This window comes from Alligator mississippiensis, chromosome 8 (genome assembly GCF_030867095.1).
Source record: "Alligator mississippiensis isolate rAllMis1 chromosome 8, rAllMis1, whole genome shotgun sequence".
Classification (NCBI taxonomy): domain Eukaryota; kingdom Metazoa; phylum Chordata; order Crocodylia; family Alligatoridae; genus Alligator; species Alligator mississippiensis.
In genome coordinates, this window is record NC_081831.1 from 58,078,097 (window position 1) to 58,096,988 (window position 18,892).

At 45.6% G+C, this 18,892-nt stretch overlaps 1 protein-coding gene across 1 annotated transcript in view; it reads right to left on the reverse strand.

Annotated features, from left to right (window-relative positions):
• Nucleotides 1–18,892, reverse strand: part of LOC102564980 (sodium/hydrogen exchanger 2) — a 55,404-nt gene that overhangs the window by 26,036 nt on the left and 10,476 nt on the right. The window contains exon 4 of the mRNA XM_059733120.1: nucleotides 12,268–12,485. Within this exon, the coding sequence (XP_059589103.1) occupies nucleotides 12,268–12,485 (218 nt within the window). The remainder of the gene's footprint in view (nucleotides 1–12,267; nucleotides 12,486–18,892) is intronic.

Below are 18,892 nucleotides of genomic sequence, written 5' to 3' on the forward strand. Positions count from 1 at the left end.
ATGGACAGAAAACTGGCTGGATCATGGGGCTCAAAGAGTAATAATCAATGGCTCAGTGTCTAGTTGGCAGCCAGTATCAAATGGAGTTCCCCAGTGTTTGGTCCTGAGGCTGGTTTTGTTCAACATCTTGGTTAATGATCTGGAAGATGGAAGGGACTGCACCCTCAGCAAGTTCACAGATGACACCAAGTAGGCTGGAATGTAGGGCTAGGATTCAGAGTGACCTAGACATATTGGGGTACTGGACGAAAAGAAATCTCATGAGGTTCAACAAGAACCAGTGCAAAGTCATTCACTTACGATGGAAGAATCCTATGCACCGCTACAGGTTTGGGACCAACTGGTTAAGCAGTAGCTCTGCAGAAAAGGACCTGGGGGTTATAGTGGACAATAAGTTAGATATGAGCCAACAGTCTGCCCTTTTGCCAAGAAGGCTGACAGCATACTGGGCTGCATTAGTAGGAGCATTGCCAGCAGATCAAGGGAAGTAATTATTAGGGCTGTGTGAAACACCATCCTTTCTTTTCAACATCCATTTCCCCATTTCAAAGGGACAGTGTTTTGTCTCATTGTTTCATTTCATTTCAAAACACTGTCCCATTTTGTTTCGTCAAAACTGTTTCTCTGTTTCAACACGTTTCGATGTTTCGCCCATAGCCTATAATGTAGAATCATGAAATGCCTAAAACTTAGTAATTTCTTGCCTAATTTCAGTGAAAATTGCAGAGATGGCATGAAGCCTGTCAAGTTTCAAGGAGATAGATGCAGAGGTTTCTCAGAAACTGCACCTCAAACTGTTCCCACTGCTGCCTAGGCCCAGTCCTGGTTGCAGCCAGCACCCAACACCAGAGAAAATTGCTGCTATCCCAGGTGGCAGCAGCAGCCTCCTCTCATCCAGCGCACAAATCCAGGGCTTGCACTCCCAGGAGGAGTCTGGCACAGCCGGCAGATGACAGAACAAGGAGTAGTAATGAGTAATCATCTCAAGTTGCAGCAAGGGAAATTTAGGTTGGATATTTGGAAAAACTCTCTCACTAGGAGGGTGGTGAAGCACTGGAAGGGGTTACCTAGAGAGGTGGTGGATTTTCCGTCCTTGTAGGTTTTTAAGGCCATGCCTGACAAAGCCTTGACTGGAATGAACTGGTTAGTGATGGTCCTGCTTTGAGCAGGGGGTTGGACTAAATGATCTCCTGAGGTTCCTCCCAATCATAATTTTCTATTAGGCCTGCGCAAAGCAACTAGTATTCGCTTTGGATTCAGCCGATTCATAGGACATCGATTAGATTCAGTGATTCGAATCACTGTTCCAAATTGATTCAGCTGAATCTGATTCAGTGATTTGGATCACTGGCCCAAATTGATTCAGCCGAATCTCCAAATCACACAGGCCTATCCCCTGCCTGCTTTCCCAGCCCTAGCAATGGCTGCCCTGCCCACCCCAGCTCTCAGCACTTTGAAAAAAAAAGCCGCGGCTCACTGGGTGTTGCCGGGGGGGGCAATCCCCGCTGCCCCTACTGTTCCACACTGTGTGGGCGGCTCTGCATGAGCCCCCCCAACCCTTCCCCCCCCACTGTCCCAGCCCCGCCAGGGCTGCTTCACCTGCCCCAGCTCCATCCCTTTAAGGAAAAAAAAACAAAACCTGGGACTTACCAGTTCCTGCCCAGCAGGGGGTGATCCCCACTGCTCCACCCCTGCTGCCCCATGATCCCCCAAAGCCACCGCAGGAACCAGTGAGTCTGCAGTGGGGGGGTTCATTTTTTTCGGTGCTAAAGTGGGGCTGGAGCTGGGGTGGGTGGGGCAGCCATGCAGGAGCTGGAGGAGCAGAGGTGGGGTCAGGGGGCTCATGGAAGAACCCCCCCATGCAGCATGGGGCAGTGGGGAGGCAGCAAGGATCACCCCCCTGCCGGGCAGCACCCAGTGAGCGGTTTTTTTTAAAGGGCTGGGAGATGGGGCTGGGTGGAGGAACCATGGCAGGGCTGGGGGAGAAGACAAGGGATGGGGCCTGGCAGGGGTCCTCCCATGGTTCACTCCCCACTCCTCCAGCCCCCCCGGCCCCGCCCCCTACTTACCAGCTCCAAGTCTGGCTCCAGCTCCCTGCTGCAGCAGGTGGGGACTGCCCAACTCATTGAAGCTCCCTGAATCTTTTCCTAAGATTTGGAGAGCTTCAGATCGATTCAGACCTTTTTATTGGACCCTGATTCAATTTGGATTTGGAGTTTCCGATACTGAATCGGACCGAATCTCCTCTGAGTTGAATCAGCACCCGAAGCTTCACATAGCCCTACTTTCTATGATTTTCTATGATTCTACAGGCAGGTCTACATGTACATTAATGTGCTTTTCCTAATGCACATTACATTTAGTACCTCCGATGTGAGGTACTAAATAAATGCTCATTAGGCTGCTCTGTCACAGGCCCTTCAAATATAAAAGCAAAAATCAGTATGCCTTTAGAGGGAAACCGGGGGCAGGGAGGACAGGGGACAACAAGAGCACTAGATCCAGGCACTGATTTTTCCACAGAAATAGCATCTACTGTACTGGTCACCCAGCCACTGCCACTCCTTATAGCCTGGCAGCAGCTGCTGTCCTTGTGCAGCCACTGCCCCCAGCCCAGAACTACTCAGTTACGTCTTAGAGCAAAATACCACAGTAGCATAGCAGAAAAGGCATTTGCAAATATTGTTTCTAGATATGTCCCCATCATAATTGGAACAGATATAAGAGTACAGCGTTCCTGCTCATCTATATTTGCTCCCAAGAGGTGCTTAAGAGCCAGGGGTAATATCCCTTAAGCTTCGGCTGTACAAATCACTGATAACTCCTACATCACTCCGTAATGTCTGCATCAAAGATTACTTACTTAATATAATTAGTACTGGAGACAAGTGAGGTCCCATTGGGAACCAAAAAAATGTTGAATGATTTCAGCCCTGGCTAGATGTGGGCAGAGCTCCTATTAAAGGCAATGGGAATTTCACATTCTTCTGACGAGACTGATTTTGATGTCATTTCTTCCTTGCTCTTTTATCGATAATAATAAGCCCTTTATAGTGCATGATATATAAAAAGAGAATCTGAACATTAATGTCTGTTTCTAGAGCTTCAAAGGATTTTGTTAGGTATTTTTATAATTTTTCCTGCCATTGCCTGCCCCTTCCTCCTATGCACTGAGCTACTTTCAAACTAGCAGTCGAAGATAATTGAAAACCCTTTTCTTCACTTCACTTATATATTTTAAATGAAGGAAACCAGTGCAATCATAATAAAACACTTGAGGGTATAGATCATTGACCAATAAGTGTGCTTTCAGGTGCATTTATGGAACTCGGTCATTCAAAGCAAATCTAGACACATGCTAATAGCCAATAAAGCACATACTACTATGTCTTGTTCATCCTGGTACAACCTATTTAAATAATATCCTTTGAAGTGCTTCTCAAAGCTGAGCCAAGTCAAACTCTGACATATTCATTTGTAAACAGAAATGTTATGAAGTAACTTTGCCAAATACTAGGTGTCAAATTTCTTGGTATAAAAATGCAGTTTGTGAGCATTCATTTAAGAATTATTTATTTTTAAAAATCCCTACAAAAGAAAATATACTATTCTGACACGGGTGGGTTATAATGTTATTTGCAGGTGTGCCAGGGCTCAGTTCACCACTGCCATGTACCTTGTGGAGTCTTTTGCACTTGTGCACTCATGTAAAACAAGATCAGACCAGGGAAGTAACATTTTACACCCACCCTGCACTCACTTTGCACAGCCTGCCAATGACTAGACAACTATGCGTATCAGTAGAGAACTAGGCTCTGTGAATAGCGAATTGGTGCAAGTTACTCATTTTCCTAAACATTTATGACACCAAAGATATGGCTCTGACTCACTTGCCAGTTGAACCTTCTTTCTTGATGTCTGTTTTTTGCCTTGTGATGGTAAAAGCCAGTCTAAGGCAGAGATTTTTTTCAGGACTAATGACTATTTTCAACCCCAAGTGTTTTGGTAAAGGGTCTCCATGCATATCCATCCATTGTCTTTAAGATCTTGATGCTGGTCTCCTCAAATTTGACTAGCAAGGGGAAGGGCAATCTAGTCCTTGTGTAGCAGGGCACTGGACTGTGCCGGCTCCTTCAAGGGCACAAGCAGCCTGAGAGGCTGCTTGCAGGTGGCAAAGGGAGCTAATAATAGACTCACCTGACTGAAAGAGTCTCAAGCTGGATCTATAGAAGCCCAGAGCCTGCACTGGTCAGGCAACCACGAAGTGAGAAGCTCTTGGCTGCAGGGACCTGGATGTTGCTGAACATCTCTGCAGGCCTGGAAACAGAGGCAAGTTCCCTGGGCAGAGCAAGACTGGTCATTGTTTATGTTAAACTCGGGGCATTTATACACATACATTTTCATGTCCAGACGTCCCAGAGATCCAACTCTTCAGAGCAGACTTGGATAATTGAGCCTGCTCTGCACATGAGCTGACACGCCTGGTGCTGCATCACTTGCAGCTGTATAAGCGGTGAAATGCACATCAGCACAGAGAAAATGGTAGTTGCGTGCTTTTGAACTAAAACACCTTCTAAGTGTTTTAGATCAAAAGCAAACCAGCACTATTTTCTGCGTGCTGGCATACATCTCACCACTTATACAACTGCAGCACTGGGCACTTTTCAAAGCGCCCAGCACTTACATATATAAAAATGCACTTAGAGGGTTTGAGGTGCCTGCCGGAGGCCGGAGATGCTTCTTGTTTATTTAAGTTAACCAGGTAATTTAGCTTTGAGCCTTGCAATGACAGGCTCAAGACCTGTTTAGAGAACTGGTAACCCAGGAGCCCTCAGACTGGACTGGGCCCCAGGAAAAGGCTGACACCTGGACCAGAGAGTTCATATGTGCCCAGGGAAGGGCTGAGCTAGGCTAGAGGGTCCACAGGCTCAGAGCAGGCTAAACCAGACTAGAGGGTCCAAGAGCCCGGAGGAGGGGCTGTATGTGGGACCAGGGCTCTGAGACCCCAGAGGGAGACTGCATGAGGGACCAGGGGATCTGAGGGCCCATGGGGGCCGAGTGTACAAATAGTTAAAATCAAAGAGAGAGAATACCCCCAAGACTTGGTGGTGGTGTAGGGGAGAAAATGGAGCCGCACATTGAGCCCTGAAGGCTACACGTGCCCTGGACGGGCACAGATGCACATGTAGCCCTCAAAGCTGCAGGGGCCTTGAAGGGGCACAGGACAGCTGAGAGAGTCTATTGAGCTTAAGGGTCAAATCAAAGCGTTTGGGAGTCCAGGAGAGGCGCAGTGGTACTGCAAGTGGATGAAGGCTCACTCTAAGGCCTGTGGGCAGCCTCCCTGATTCAACCTCAAGTAAAAACAAGGCATGGTGGGTGAGCAATGAAGGGAGGGCTGTAACAGAGGCTGAGGCAGGCGGGAATCACACAGCTACCAGGGGCTTCATGCCCCCCCACCCCTCCCCCTGGCCATGATCCTGCCATACTGGGATTCTGTTTGTTAAAATAGCTAACTTTGCCCTAGCATAGCTGATTTGTAGCTGTCACATATCTATATGGAAAGGCCGGATTGTTTCTCTAAGGGTTTTGTTACATGGTAATTTTGGGTGGCTTTTGGAGCTCTTAACCCCTGGATTGTTCACACATTAACACCTGAAATTGGTTTTAAGCACTCATTAGATAGTTCAAAGTTACACCATACTCCAGGACAGGCATATCTCTTATCTGTGTTACCCAGCTCATGTTACACTAGATTAAGCACTCCATCCACCCCTCCACTCCCTCGCCTCCTTCCTTTCCCCCATAGCCCAGATCAGATCCACTGCACCCCCACCCTCCCCAACACCCAGATCCCATTCACCACTCCATCCCCCACCCCTTACTTGTGGCTCCCTGTGCTGACTGTCCCAGGGAACAGGCAGGAAGGATTAACCGGTCTGATCATCAGCCACTGCTGCTACTGTCTGGGTGGGCTCAGCCTGGAGAAGAGCTATGGCCCTAGCAGTGGTGGTGGCAGGGCCTGGCAGTCACCGGGACCATGGCTCCAACCAGCAGCCACAAGTAAGCAGGGGGTGTGGGGGAGGGACCCTGGTGGATGGAAGCAGGATTCTTACCCTTCGGTCCTCTGGGCCCTTTTTGGACTAAAGCATGATTGCTCCAAATTCGAGCTAGCACTGACCTCAATCAACATTTGTGCGGCTCACAGCATAAGGTGTAACAAGGCCTTAACACACTCTTTGCATAACAAGAAGTAGTTGTGAAAAATGCCTGACTGACAAACACAGAAGCAAAAGTCCTCTCGTTATCTAGAAAAAAATCAACATATAAGGAGCAACAGTGTAGGTTTCCATACAATGGCTTTAAATTTTCCTTTCCACTTTTGGAGTTTTGGGCTGGGGAGACTGCTTAATAATACTGGCAGGCACTACACTTAACATGCAATTAAACCTGTTACTCACGTTTTAAATAGTAGCCCAGCCATATATTCAGGCAATTAATGGCATGAAAAAATAGGAAATGAACCACAAAATTATTCCACAAATGTGGAATATTTTTGTGGCTAGTCTCCATTGCACCTTAAATTGAATGTGTGGCAGGGTCCCCACTGTTCAACCTAATGCCAGCAGGATGACAGCCATGTGGGACACATGCCTAGAGCTCCACACTGCTGCTTTCAGGGTGCCCAATCAAGGGGAGCTCATCAGTTGTACCAGGTCATGGGGAACTGTGGGACTCCCTGCAACCCTGCACAATCACTGTCTTGCCCCACAGCTCCCAGGAGCACATCCTGGTTGCAGGGACCCTGGTATCAGGGAATATCTCCTAGATCCTAGGGCCTCAGCGCACCAGACATTAAAAAACCATGCATCCAGCTAAGCTGCACATGAAGTTTCTGTTTTCTTGGCACACAGGACTCTGGGACTGGCCTCAGTGCTGAGACCCACAATCAGCTGATTACAGGCCCCAGCCCTAGGACTGCACCAGCTCTGGTTTAGTCCCTAGGCTGAGACTGATGATCATTGTCAATCTGTGCAATGTAAGCATGCAGTATGGATGTAAAATGTTACTTTCCTGCTCTGATCATGTTTTTCTGAGTCTCAAGCTGGCTCCAGTGTGGCCCCAGCTGATTAACACTCTCAGCCCTGGGACCACACCAGTTCACACCAGAATGCAGGCACCCAGCTTTCCACTTGTCAGTAGCACTGGCAAGTAGCAATGGCATGACTGAAATCTGATCCCCAATCCCAAAATTGTGCATCCTGCCACAAACATGTGGCATGGCAAGAGGTGCAATTGTTGGAATCAGGGACCAAATCCCATCATACCATTAAATGAGTGGGATGTAAAATTATACTGGGACCAGGGGTCCCAGTATAATTGAAGCATCTTAAAGAACTGTGCTTTTTATAGCAACCCAGAGTTACTGTAGATGGTTATATTGTGCATGCTAATCTATTATATCTTGTAGAGGTGTGCCAATACATCGGTCCCATATTGGTTTGGAACCGATATAAGGAAAATTGACAGTATCAGCAATCGGCTTTTTTTGGCTGATGTGGCTGATAACGTCACCAATAAATGCCATGTGTATGCACACAGCCACAGCACAATATGCAGGCAGCCAGAAGCGCAGCCTGGCAGTGTAGAGAGCAGAGTCCGTTTGGTAAGTCTGTCATGGGGGGAGGGGGGGCAGATTGAGGCCCCCACAGTGAGGGAGTGAATAGGGCTGGGGCTAAGGCTGGGGCAGGGGCAGGGGCAGGTGCTGCACAGCTGAGGCAGGGCAGGCCATGGGATGGAGCCACGAGCAGTTTGTCCAGGGGATGCAGGGAGGAGGGGGTGGCTCACACTGCTACGCACATGCCAGGAGGCATGGGGGCCATGTGCCCCTGGATCTGCACATGGGGCAAGGGCAGGCTGCTGCTGTGGGCTGGGGCCAGGGCTGAGCCAGGCTCTTCCTGGCAGGGGTTGGGGGGGTTGGCCTGGGCTGAGCACAGGGCAGGCAATGGCAATGCTGGGAGTTGGGCTACAGCAAATTCTGGGGTGGCTGCAGCCCCCCCATAGTCTCCCTCTCAGTGCTGCTGCCACCTACCCTGAGCACAGCTCGGCTCAGCTCCCCACTGGGAAGAGCCCAGTGCAGCTCCAGCCCCAGCCCACAGTGGCAGCCTGCCCTTACCCCATGTGCAGATCCAGGAGGCACACAACCCCATACCCTCCCAGGGTGCACGTAACAGCAGGAGCTGCTCCCCACTCCCCATGCCCCCAGAGGAGCCACTCATGGCTCCGGCCTGTGCCCCACCCCAGCTGGGCAGCGCCTACCCCTGCCTCAGTGCTAGCCCCACTTCCTCCATCACTGCAGGGGCCTCAATCTACCCTCCCCACACCCTTTCCTTCCCCCTGCTCCTTCCCCTACAACAGATTTACCAGTCAGATGCTGCTCTCCAAGCTGCTCGGCCACATATCTGCAATCAGATCAGTATTGACCGATATGACTCATTAAAAATCAGCCATCAATATAGGCCCAAAAAATCTCTATCAGTACACCCCTAGTATCTTGCCATGGGTTTTGTTTTATTCACAACTACAGTGAAAGTATCCCATAGGTGGTCAAGAGGCTTTTATGAAGCAAACTAAGGCCACATCAAGAAGCAAAAATCTCTCCAATAAAAAGCATTCTGTCCAATGGAACTAAGGCAGAGCAGAAGGATGGTTTGTTTCAATTGATATAATTCCACAACACTTTTAAGGCTATTTCCAATCCCTGGGTGTGTCCAGACAAGCACGTACATGCAGTATGCGGTGCCACACACTGCACATGCCACTCATGCAGGCATTCCCCACATTGCTAATTTGCAGCACAGGGAGGGGTTTGACACTGGGAGATCCTGCTGTTAAAAAAAAAGCCCACACCTAAAAAAAGCAGGGCAGCACAAATGGCAGCAGCATGCACTGCCCAAAACCAGAGTCTGGCCAGCTGGAGCCATGTTCCAGGTACTGGCCAGGCTCCCTGCTGCTGGATCACCATGGCTGCAGCTCTTGGAGGCCCCCAGGATTTCATGTAAGGCTGCCCAGGAGCTAGCACACATGCACAGGCATTCCCCGGGGACAAGTAGCAGCAGCCCATATAGTGCTGCTGCTGTTTGTCCCTGGCAAAATGCACGTTCCCACTCATGGGGACAAGCCCTCTGGGGCTGCAGTAAAGGTGGCATACCTTTATGGCAGGGAAGAAAGCTTTGGAAAATAAGGGCGGGACTATTCAATTGTTGTTGAGAAAAGGAGAATTCTAGCCCACTACTTAAAAAATGTAAGATATGGGGAGGGGAACAATTGTTGCACTTCCAGATCAGCATCATGAGACTCATTCAGTAGCTGGTAGTTATTTAGTGGTCACTAACTTGACCATTTTGATCCCTAGCTCCCAAGTGAATCAAATTTCCAATTCTGCTTTGTTTTTAGGATATCATTTTCCCATTAACATTTCACAGCTGTGCTTACAGGAGAAATTACAGTTGCTGAGGTCTTGATCCAGGACTTCATCCCCCTATGCTGCAGGCTGTGCATATTAGTTATTTCAAGAGATCCTCTGAAAAGAATGTTGATATAACAGTAGCTCAAAATTAGGTACTTATGTTCTTCGACATGATAACCAAAAGCATTATGACATGACTGGCTTCTCACAATTTTTCCTCATGCCTCTGCTTTTGGGTACCAGTGTAACCAGCACAAAAACACCACCACAGACACCAGCTCACAAGATCATTCTAATTTTTCCATGTGGGGCGTGTTTCTTTCCAAAGAGGCAAAAGTTAGCCCACACCCTGAGATGATTAATTTAGGGTATCCATTGATATAATCATAGAATCATAGAAGTAGGGTCAGAAGGGACCTTGTAGATCTTCAAGTCCAACCCCCTGCCTGGGCAGGAAGAAAACTGGGCTCAAATGACCTCAGCCAGGTAGGCATCAAGCCGCTTCTTAAAGACCCCCAGGGTAGGAGCCAGCACCACTTCCCTTGGAAGTTGGTTCCAGATCCTAGCCGCCCTGACTGTGAAGTAGTTCTTACGGATGTCTAATCTAAACCTACTCTCCAATAACTTGTGGCCATTATTCCTTGTTATCCCAGGGGGGTGCTAGGGGAAACAAGGTCTCCCCCAAACCCTTTTGGTCCCCCCTAGTGAGTTTATAGATGGTCACCAGGTCCCCCCTCATCCTTCTCTTGTGAAGGCTGAACAGGTTCAGGTCCTGTAGCCTCTCATTGTAGGGTCTGCCCTGCTGTCCCAGGATCATACGGGTGGCCCTCCTCTGGACCCTCTCCATGTTGTCCACATCCCTCTTGAAGTGGGGTGCCCAGAACTGGACACAGTACTCCAGCTGTGGCCTGACCAGTGTCGCGTAGAGGGGGAGGATCACCTCCTTGGCCCTACTTGAGATGTACCTGTGGATGCATGATAAGGTCTGGTTAGCCCTGTCGACTGTGACCTAGCATTGTCGGCCCATGTTCATCTTGGAGTCAATGATGACTCCAAGATCCCTTTCTGCCTCCGTGCTCTCAAGAAGGGAGTTTCCCACCTTATAAGTGTGCTGCCGGTTACTACTGCCCAAGTGCAGCACCCTGCACTTGTCAGTATTGAAACGCATCCTGTTTTTGTTAGCCCACCCCTGCAACCTGTCCAGGTCTTGCTGCAGTCTTTCCCTCCCTGCTAGAGTGCCCACCTCACCTCAAATTTTGGTATCATCAGCAAATTTAAACAGGTTGCTTTTCACCCCATCGTCCAAATCGCTGATAAAGAAATTGAACAGTGCGGGCCCAAGAACCAAGCCCTGGGGGACTCTGCTGCCCACTTCCCCCCAGGTCGAATATGACCCATCCACCACCACCCTCTGAGTATGACCCTTCAGCCAATTTGCAATCCATCTGACTGTGTAGGCATCGATGCCACAGTCACGTAGTTTTTTAATGAGGATGGCCGGCCCCTTGCTTTTGCACTGATGTCTGGCCATTTTTATATCAATGTTGCTACCTATTTACTCACTAATACTCTATGTAGACATTCAGATCAGGTCAGGAAAGCACATCAGATTAATTTCCTACCTTTGAGCTCACCTGCAGACACAGCTCAGTAGTACTGGCCCACCTCAGGGAAGCAGAATGGCAGGCAAATCCTACCCAATAATTCTGACACCTTTTTATGAGGTGCACTTACTCTTGAAGGACATCAGACCAACTCTGCTGGAAGGTGTAGAGATGGATGGAACCATGTGCCACATCTCCAGCCGTCTTTGGAGACTTCATGGGAGTCTGAAGGGAACAGTCCCCGTGCTATTGGAACCCCATCTCCCTTTACCTAGTGGTAGCTTCTTATTCCATCTCTTCCTGTTGCACCCATGCAGAGCAGAAGGCATCTATATTGCTGTAGTCACAAATACTTCAATCTCACCTCAACTGCTGTATATGGAGGCACTGGGCTGATTGCCTGACTGAACACAAGGAATTCCACTACAGTATTAAAAGCCTCTACGTTTCCAGCTCCACTAGCTCAAGCAAGCCGAAGGAATCATGTATACAAAATATTTAGTCCACAACTTCCTAGTCAAGAGCAACAATACATGTGCAACTAACCTTCTTATTTGCTTCAGTTAGGACAGAATTTGGTACTGAATGTATTCTACAGCAGCAGTTTTCAACCTGTGGTCTACAGACCCCGGGGGATCCACAGACTGTCTAAGGGGTCTGCAAAAGATGACTATGATCAATCAAAATTATGTGAATACCCACACTTACAATTCAAAGGAGTTCACACCTCCATTCAAAATTTCCAAAGGGTTCTGAACCTCCATTTGAAATTTTTAGGGGTCTGCAAATGAAAAAAGGTTGAAAACTACGGTTCTAGAGTATTTGGATGCTCAGAAATGCAAGCCACTCATAAAACACTTATCTATAACAATCTGTACCTAGAAACATGCAAGAACATTAAGAAAAGTTAATAGAATTCAAACTCAAGATGCTCAGTCCCCCAAAAAAACATAAGCTTAAGATCAAGTACCAGAAACACAAGAAAGTAATAAAACAAGCTGGAAATAAAATAGGAATACAGAGGGAATTGTTAAAATAACCGGCAGTTAGAATTAAAGATTAAGTTCTGAATGTCAGACAATCAGTATTTTAATTTTGGTGTCACTCCCACTCCTGCCCTTAAATGAGATACATAATAAAGTCTGGGATCATACAGTTAACTTTAGAAAAAAACAAAAACCTGTTTTTTCACCATACCTAGTGCTCGCCAAAGCAGGCAGAAAACAATAGTGAAGCAAATATATGCCCAGTTCCACTCATGGTTGTCTCCAATGGTAGAGACCCCAAGAAAGATGAAGATAAGGGTATCACTAACACTGCTCCACATCTTCATGAAGTATTTGACTGTAGTGTGAGACTTCAGAGAGATGTTGGCTTCCACATAACGTTTCATACCCATGGCACAGGCAATAATTCTGAGAAAACAAAATGGAACAAATAACCATATTTTCTTGCATACAACATGCCCTGGAATAAGATACACACCTTGTTTTTGAAAGGCAGAATAAAGAAAAAAAGATCTTTCCTTGTAGTAAGTACCTGAGTAGCAGCATCTACTATTCTCAAACAGTGATTCTTAACTAGGGTACCTTAAGATCCTTTCAAGAGTGCCACAGGCTGCCACTCCATGTTAGCACTGTTAGGTGGGCAAGCGTGATTTACAAGATAAGCCCAGAGATTTCAAACAGGAATTCATAGTGTTAAAAACAGTCTGATCTATGGTCTTTCTGAGCTTTTTGCAACAGAAAATTTGCTCTCTCATTTTTCTCTATTAAAAAAAAAGAGTGAAAACTAAGATCTGCCATTTTCTGAGGCGTGCCTTGAGTCTAACAAGAGGTATCCTGAGTCTAAAAAAGTGATAACCAGTGATCTAAGGAGCTGAGCCCAGTCCTTGTTCTGGTCCCTATAGATCCTGTACAGACTTAATTTTCCTTTTGTTTCGTAAGTAGCAGAAATGGTCCTATTGTATTTCCTGGTACATAATGTGGCTTTGGGGTATAAACACCCTTCTTTAGGCACAGGGAGAGTTTGTTGTTTCTTTGTGTCCTCTCCTAAATAGAATGGAAATCAATATGCAAAATGCTGGTCCGTGAAAATGCAAATACATGGCAGGGGGTATCAGAGGCCCTATGAAACAATAGGTGAGAGAAAGGCAGGGGGTGGGGAAGCGGGAGAAATGTAGCTGGTAAAATGCAGACAGGTTACCTGGGGTTGTCAGATGGCAGGCAGATTATAATATGCCATAAAGCCAATGTCTATATTTAGTCTATGATTTTTTGTATCCAGTAGATTTATGATGTGAAGATCATCGACAAAGATGTCTTGTTAATTCTTGTTGAGGATCAGAACTGAGAGATTGGAGAGAGAGTGGTTGTCTTGTGAAAAATGTGTACCCACAGGTAATTGGGCATTTTCATCTTTGATAGATTTTCAGCATGCATTCATTCTGGTATGCAGTCATTGTTTGGTTTCTCCAGAGCCAATTACCTGTGGTTGCACACTTCTCACAAGACAACCACTCTCTCTCCAATCTCTCAGCTCTAATCCTAGAAGGGAATTTACAAAACACCTTTCATAAATGACCCTACAACTTCACTTTATTTTTTTGGATACAAAAAATCATAGACTAAATATAGACATTGGCTTTATCGCAATCTGATAACCCCAGGTAACCTGTCTGCATTTTAACAGCTACATTTTCCCCTTTCCCCGCCCCCCACCCTCACTTATTGTCTCATAAGGCCTTTGCATTTTAACAGAACAGCATTTTGCATACTGACTTTCATTCTACCCAGGAGAGAACACAAAGAAACAACAAACTCTCCCTGTGCCTGAAGAAGGGTGTTTGTACCTGAAAGCTTGCAAAGACCAACTTTTCCAACTATTTAGTTGGTCTAATAAAATACATCACATCTACCTAAAGAACCTTATCTGCCTATGTCCTCAGACCAACATGGCTACAACCAACAACCCTTGTATATAATGCATGCTTCAGTTCCAGCAGCTCATTAATTTTTTTTGTGGGGGAAGGGGGCAGGAGGGGAGGGTCAGGTGCATGTTGTATGCAAGAAGATGTGGTTGTTTTCTATCTAAAGTACACAGGATGTTTCAAGAAATTTGATGAATAGGCAAAATTAAGGGATTATTTTAGGGTTATATCTGACAGATTTAGTTTCATGAAGAAATCAATTACTCCAAGTTACTCCATTAAAATCATGTTTATGATTATTTCTACAGGAAGGTGCTATTCTGAATATCTGAATCTAGACCTCAATAAATAAACACATGACAGGATAGTCCATTATTATAGCCAAGTAGATTCATAAATTGTAAGGCCAGAAGGGAACTCGGAAGATCATCTGGTCCAGTCCCCTGCACCAAGCAGGAAAGATAACTGGGGTCAGATGACACCAGCAAGGTGACTGTCTAGTCTCCTCTTCAAGATTTCCAGGGTAGGCGACTGCACTACCTCTGGAGGGTGCTTATTCCACCAGTAGTAATATCTGTAGTTAAGGTTGACCAACACTTTTGATTTAAAGAACTGAAAACAGGTCCTTAAAAACTGCCGAATTTAAACTATTTGACTGAAAGTTTCTGTTGTGCATGTCTACCTCCAGCTGAAATTGTTTAGTGACTGTCAGAAAAAAAGGTTTCAGCAGCTTCTCAGAATGAGGTAAGGAAAATATTTGCTGTTTTTCCCATGTTATAACATTCTTACAGCTATGTAAATGAGAAAAATCTAGCACCATATGCACATGCAGCAATTACTACCCTTTGAGTGCTTGGCTTCACGTCTTGGTAACATTCTTTTAATGCAACTTTTTTGCATTGAACTTGGCATCTTTATTTTCTTTTTCTTGTTTGTTTTTAATATTTCAAATGTTTGTCACTCTACGATGTCTTTTTACTCCCCTTCAACTGTTTTCACTCATTCAGAGCAGGACCTGGGCTGAGAAACAGCTTGTCAGGAAGAGAGCTCAGAAGAAGATGTAGGCCGATCTGCACCATGCTGTAGTGCTCTGGGAAGTGCATGTTCTGCCTCCTGGTACCAATGCCATCATATGTGGCCACAAGGAGGCCACCTCAGTGTGCAAGAATCCTCAGAAGACATACGGCTGAAGCAGCAGCTCCTACACCATTCCCATCTCACGCTCATCATGCCATCAGGCAGCAGTAGGGCTCCTTTAAATCTAACTGATCCTTGATCACTATCTTAGGCTTCAGGCAACACTGGTAACCAGCACAGTAAAACCACCTTCCAACTTTGAGACTGACCAAGTGCAAAGCCAGCCCAAGAGTGGGGAAACACATGTGATTAAATATACCACATTTTACAATACTATCCCCATCCTGAGCTGGATTTTCTGGGCTCAGCTAATAATCCAGCCCCTGAAATAAACTCAAAGGCTTTAAAAAGATCAACTGATGTCAAATAGATGTTAATGAACGTGCATAAGGCTATACAACTAATGCAGAAATGGTCTTCAACAGTGCTGCTGCACTTTGGAGGAAATTAGAGAATCACTACAGCTGTAACATTTTACTTCTTCATCTATTGCATATTCAAGGTCACTTTAGAAGTATGATGCTCCAATTAAAACTTTTGCCCTTTAATTGTTCATGGATAATTGGTTCTTTAAGCTACAGGATACATGTGGTTAGCCTAATTCATCAGTTTTTCAAATCACTATAATTTGAGCCTAGCAATCTCAGAAGGTCAGAGTAATTCAAGAATCAAGGAGTCAAAGCTCTGCATTTTTTATGTTACTTGAACAGAAACATTTTATACTAAAAGCTGAATTACTGAAAGCAAGACAAACATAAGTTTCCAAGTTCTGGTTTCCACTGCTACTTTGGTGCCACCCTCTTAAGCAGAAGACCCGATTTTCTTCTAGTTTACATCAGTGTAAATCAAGTTTACGTCATCTGAGGGCCCTGGTGTTAAAATGGGATTAAAGTAGAGAGGCAGAAGATGACTAAGGGCTTGCATCAACTTCTCAGCATGGACAAAGTAAGCTAGGTCTGAAAGTAGGTGAGGCACTCAGTGCACAGTATGTAAGAAGTAATGTCAGAAGCATAAGAACTCAGCTGGACATCTGGGACAGCTGCGATGCACACAGGCAGTGACAACTTCTAGCTACTGATATGCTGCCAGTACAATGGCACACCTGTGGGGGTCACTGCTATTGCTCTATCCTCCTCCAAGTCGGCACCTGGGGCTACTGCTCCAGTTGCCCCACCTTAGTTATGCTATAGGATAGTCTACTCAATACTGCAACGGGAGTAATTCCCTTGCACTTCATATGCACAGGTAGCTGGTATGCTGTAAATTCATATCCTAGCTTACTTTGCATGTAGACAAGGGACAAGTCTTTGAAGAGACAGATTTTGAGTGCTCAGTGGGAACAAAGAAGTTCTTGGAGTAGATGGGCTTTGCCTTCTTTTGGAAAATGTCAATTTTTCTATTTACCAGTATTGGAATTATATGCAAGGATCTATACTATGCATAACAGAACAGCACTCTCTGAAAAGACAGCAAATAACCAAACTGAAAACCTCCAATAGCAGAAATAGTCAATGTTTTCAAGGCTTTGCTGCTAAGAGCTCCAATCTGACCATTTTTATGTAACCCATATAAAACCAATGAACCCAATTCCCTTCTCACCAGCCTCCTGTCTTATCTCAGAAAAAAAAAGAAACCTACTGACTACAGTGCATTTACTCCTTTTTTGCCTTCCTACTAGTGAGAACAGAATAAGTCCCAGCTTCTGCTGATCTCTTCCTTCTGTCCTGGCTCAACAGGAGGGACTAATTCACAAATCCTTATTGCTAGAACTATGCAAAACAATGAAGTTAAATAAAATAGCCATATAAATGCTTTGGATACAGCTGAAATTAGGTAAAATATTATTAGTATTGAGAAAAAAAATCAGGAAATTAAGTATCACAAATAACAGAATTATAGAAAACATGATCACTTTGAAATTAAGTTTTAAAAGGATTAGAAAACCCAAGTGAGCTGTAAGTAGTTTTGGCAAATTGTATATTTAACTCTGAAGTCTCACATTTTTCTTATGAATGTGAGAACTGATTTTTTTGCTATCTAAACTGAAAAAAATAAAAAAGGAATACATTCTATTTCTTTCATCCTGAAAGTTTTCCTTGGTTTTTTTTAATATTATTTACAGAGACAAAATATGAAAAAAGATTCAAAGACACAAAATTAATCTCTAGTTTCACACTAGAAGCACAGACAAAAGTTATATTTTTCACATTATTGGGCCCCTGAATGTTCTCTACAGCCATGCTGTGACAAACACGCACAGGGGCAGAGTGCTTTTAAAGTGGCTCATGGCACAAAAAATAAACCCTCCTCAAATGAGGTATCAGATGAAGGTGCTCTGCTTTAGAGTGCCTTAAGGAACTTGTGTTCTCTAGGGTTAATTTTTCATGCGTTCAGAGCTGGGCTGATACCCATGAGACAGGGGGGCTCCAATGCACCCCCACCCCCTCCAACTCAGGCCAAGCAAGCTACCAATTTCATGCTGCCATGCTCCTTTTTCATTTTCTGCTTTGCACAGCCAGAGCTGAAGGGGTGGATGGATTGCATTCCCCCTACCTCATGGGCTGAGCCCAGCTCCCCCCAGTACCCCAGCCAGTAGCTTGCTGCTGCTGGCTTCCCCCTCCTTCCTCCTCCTCCCTCCCTGCTGACAGCCCTAGAGCTGAGTGGGGGGAAGGGGGGCAGGGAGTCAGGGCTGGGGAGAGGGGTGGTTCCTCATCTTACTGTTTGCCTGAAAGCAGGTTTATTCCCCACCCCCACCCAACAGGTAGATGTCTGTTGGGTTGGGGAGGAGGGGGGGTGCCCTAACTCACGATGCTTTATGCAAAGTGCCATGAGTTAGAATGGGGGCCTAAACATCTGTCATTGCCCCTTGAAATGTTTTCGTTTCTGATGCTTCCTACAAAAGGAAAAATAGGTTAGAGTCACCAGAATATAATCTATGATGTAGAATGTGATAGTCTCTCCCTCTTACTCAACATCCCAGTAGTCAAAGCACTCAGTCAATATAAAGAAGACTCAAATAGAAAACTTATTTCACCTCCAAAAAGACTAACCCAGTGTTTTTAGGGGTTTTTTTAGATTTGAGGCACTCCACCATAACTTCTGAGAATTGAACAGCACACCATTTCGAAAACGAATTTATTTATTTTAGTGCTTACCTGCATGAAGAGAAGCCAGGAAGGAGGAGGGGCAACTGGCAGGGAAGCAGGGAAAAGCCTGTGCTTCTGAGTTGGGGAAAGAAGAGCAGCTGGAAGGGAAGAGCCTGTACTTACCTCCTTACTGGATCCTGTGCTTATCTCACTTATCTCCTCCTGCTGTCACAGCACTCCAGCTATAGCACCCTGGTTGAGAATCACGGGCCTAACCACTTATACTATTTGAAGCTTGTTTTCTTCTATCTCTCTTGCTGATGTTCCACTTTATAAAAAAATACTTAAATGTTTACTGAGGCAGAGAAAGAGAGGTGAAAATTACTCTATAGTTTGGTTGCTAAAGCACTCACCTGTGTTGCACTGCTTGCTTCAAAGAATAGTTAAATATTTTACATAAAATGGAACACTTCTAACAAGACAGACTGAGAGGAACTAGCCAGCACATACCCTGTCATCTGGTGGCTAGGGCACTCTTCTGGAAAGCAAGATGTGTGTTCACATCCCTTCAGGTAGAGGAAGGCATCCAACCTGTCTCCCCTGCATCGTGAGTAAACATTCTGTTTGCTGGACTATTAGATAAAAAGGCACCACCAGGAAATCAAGATGA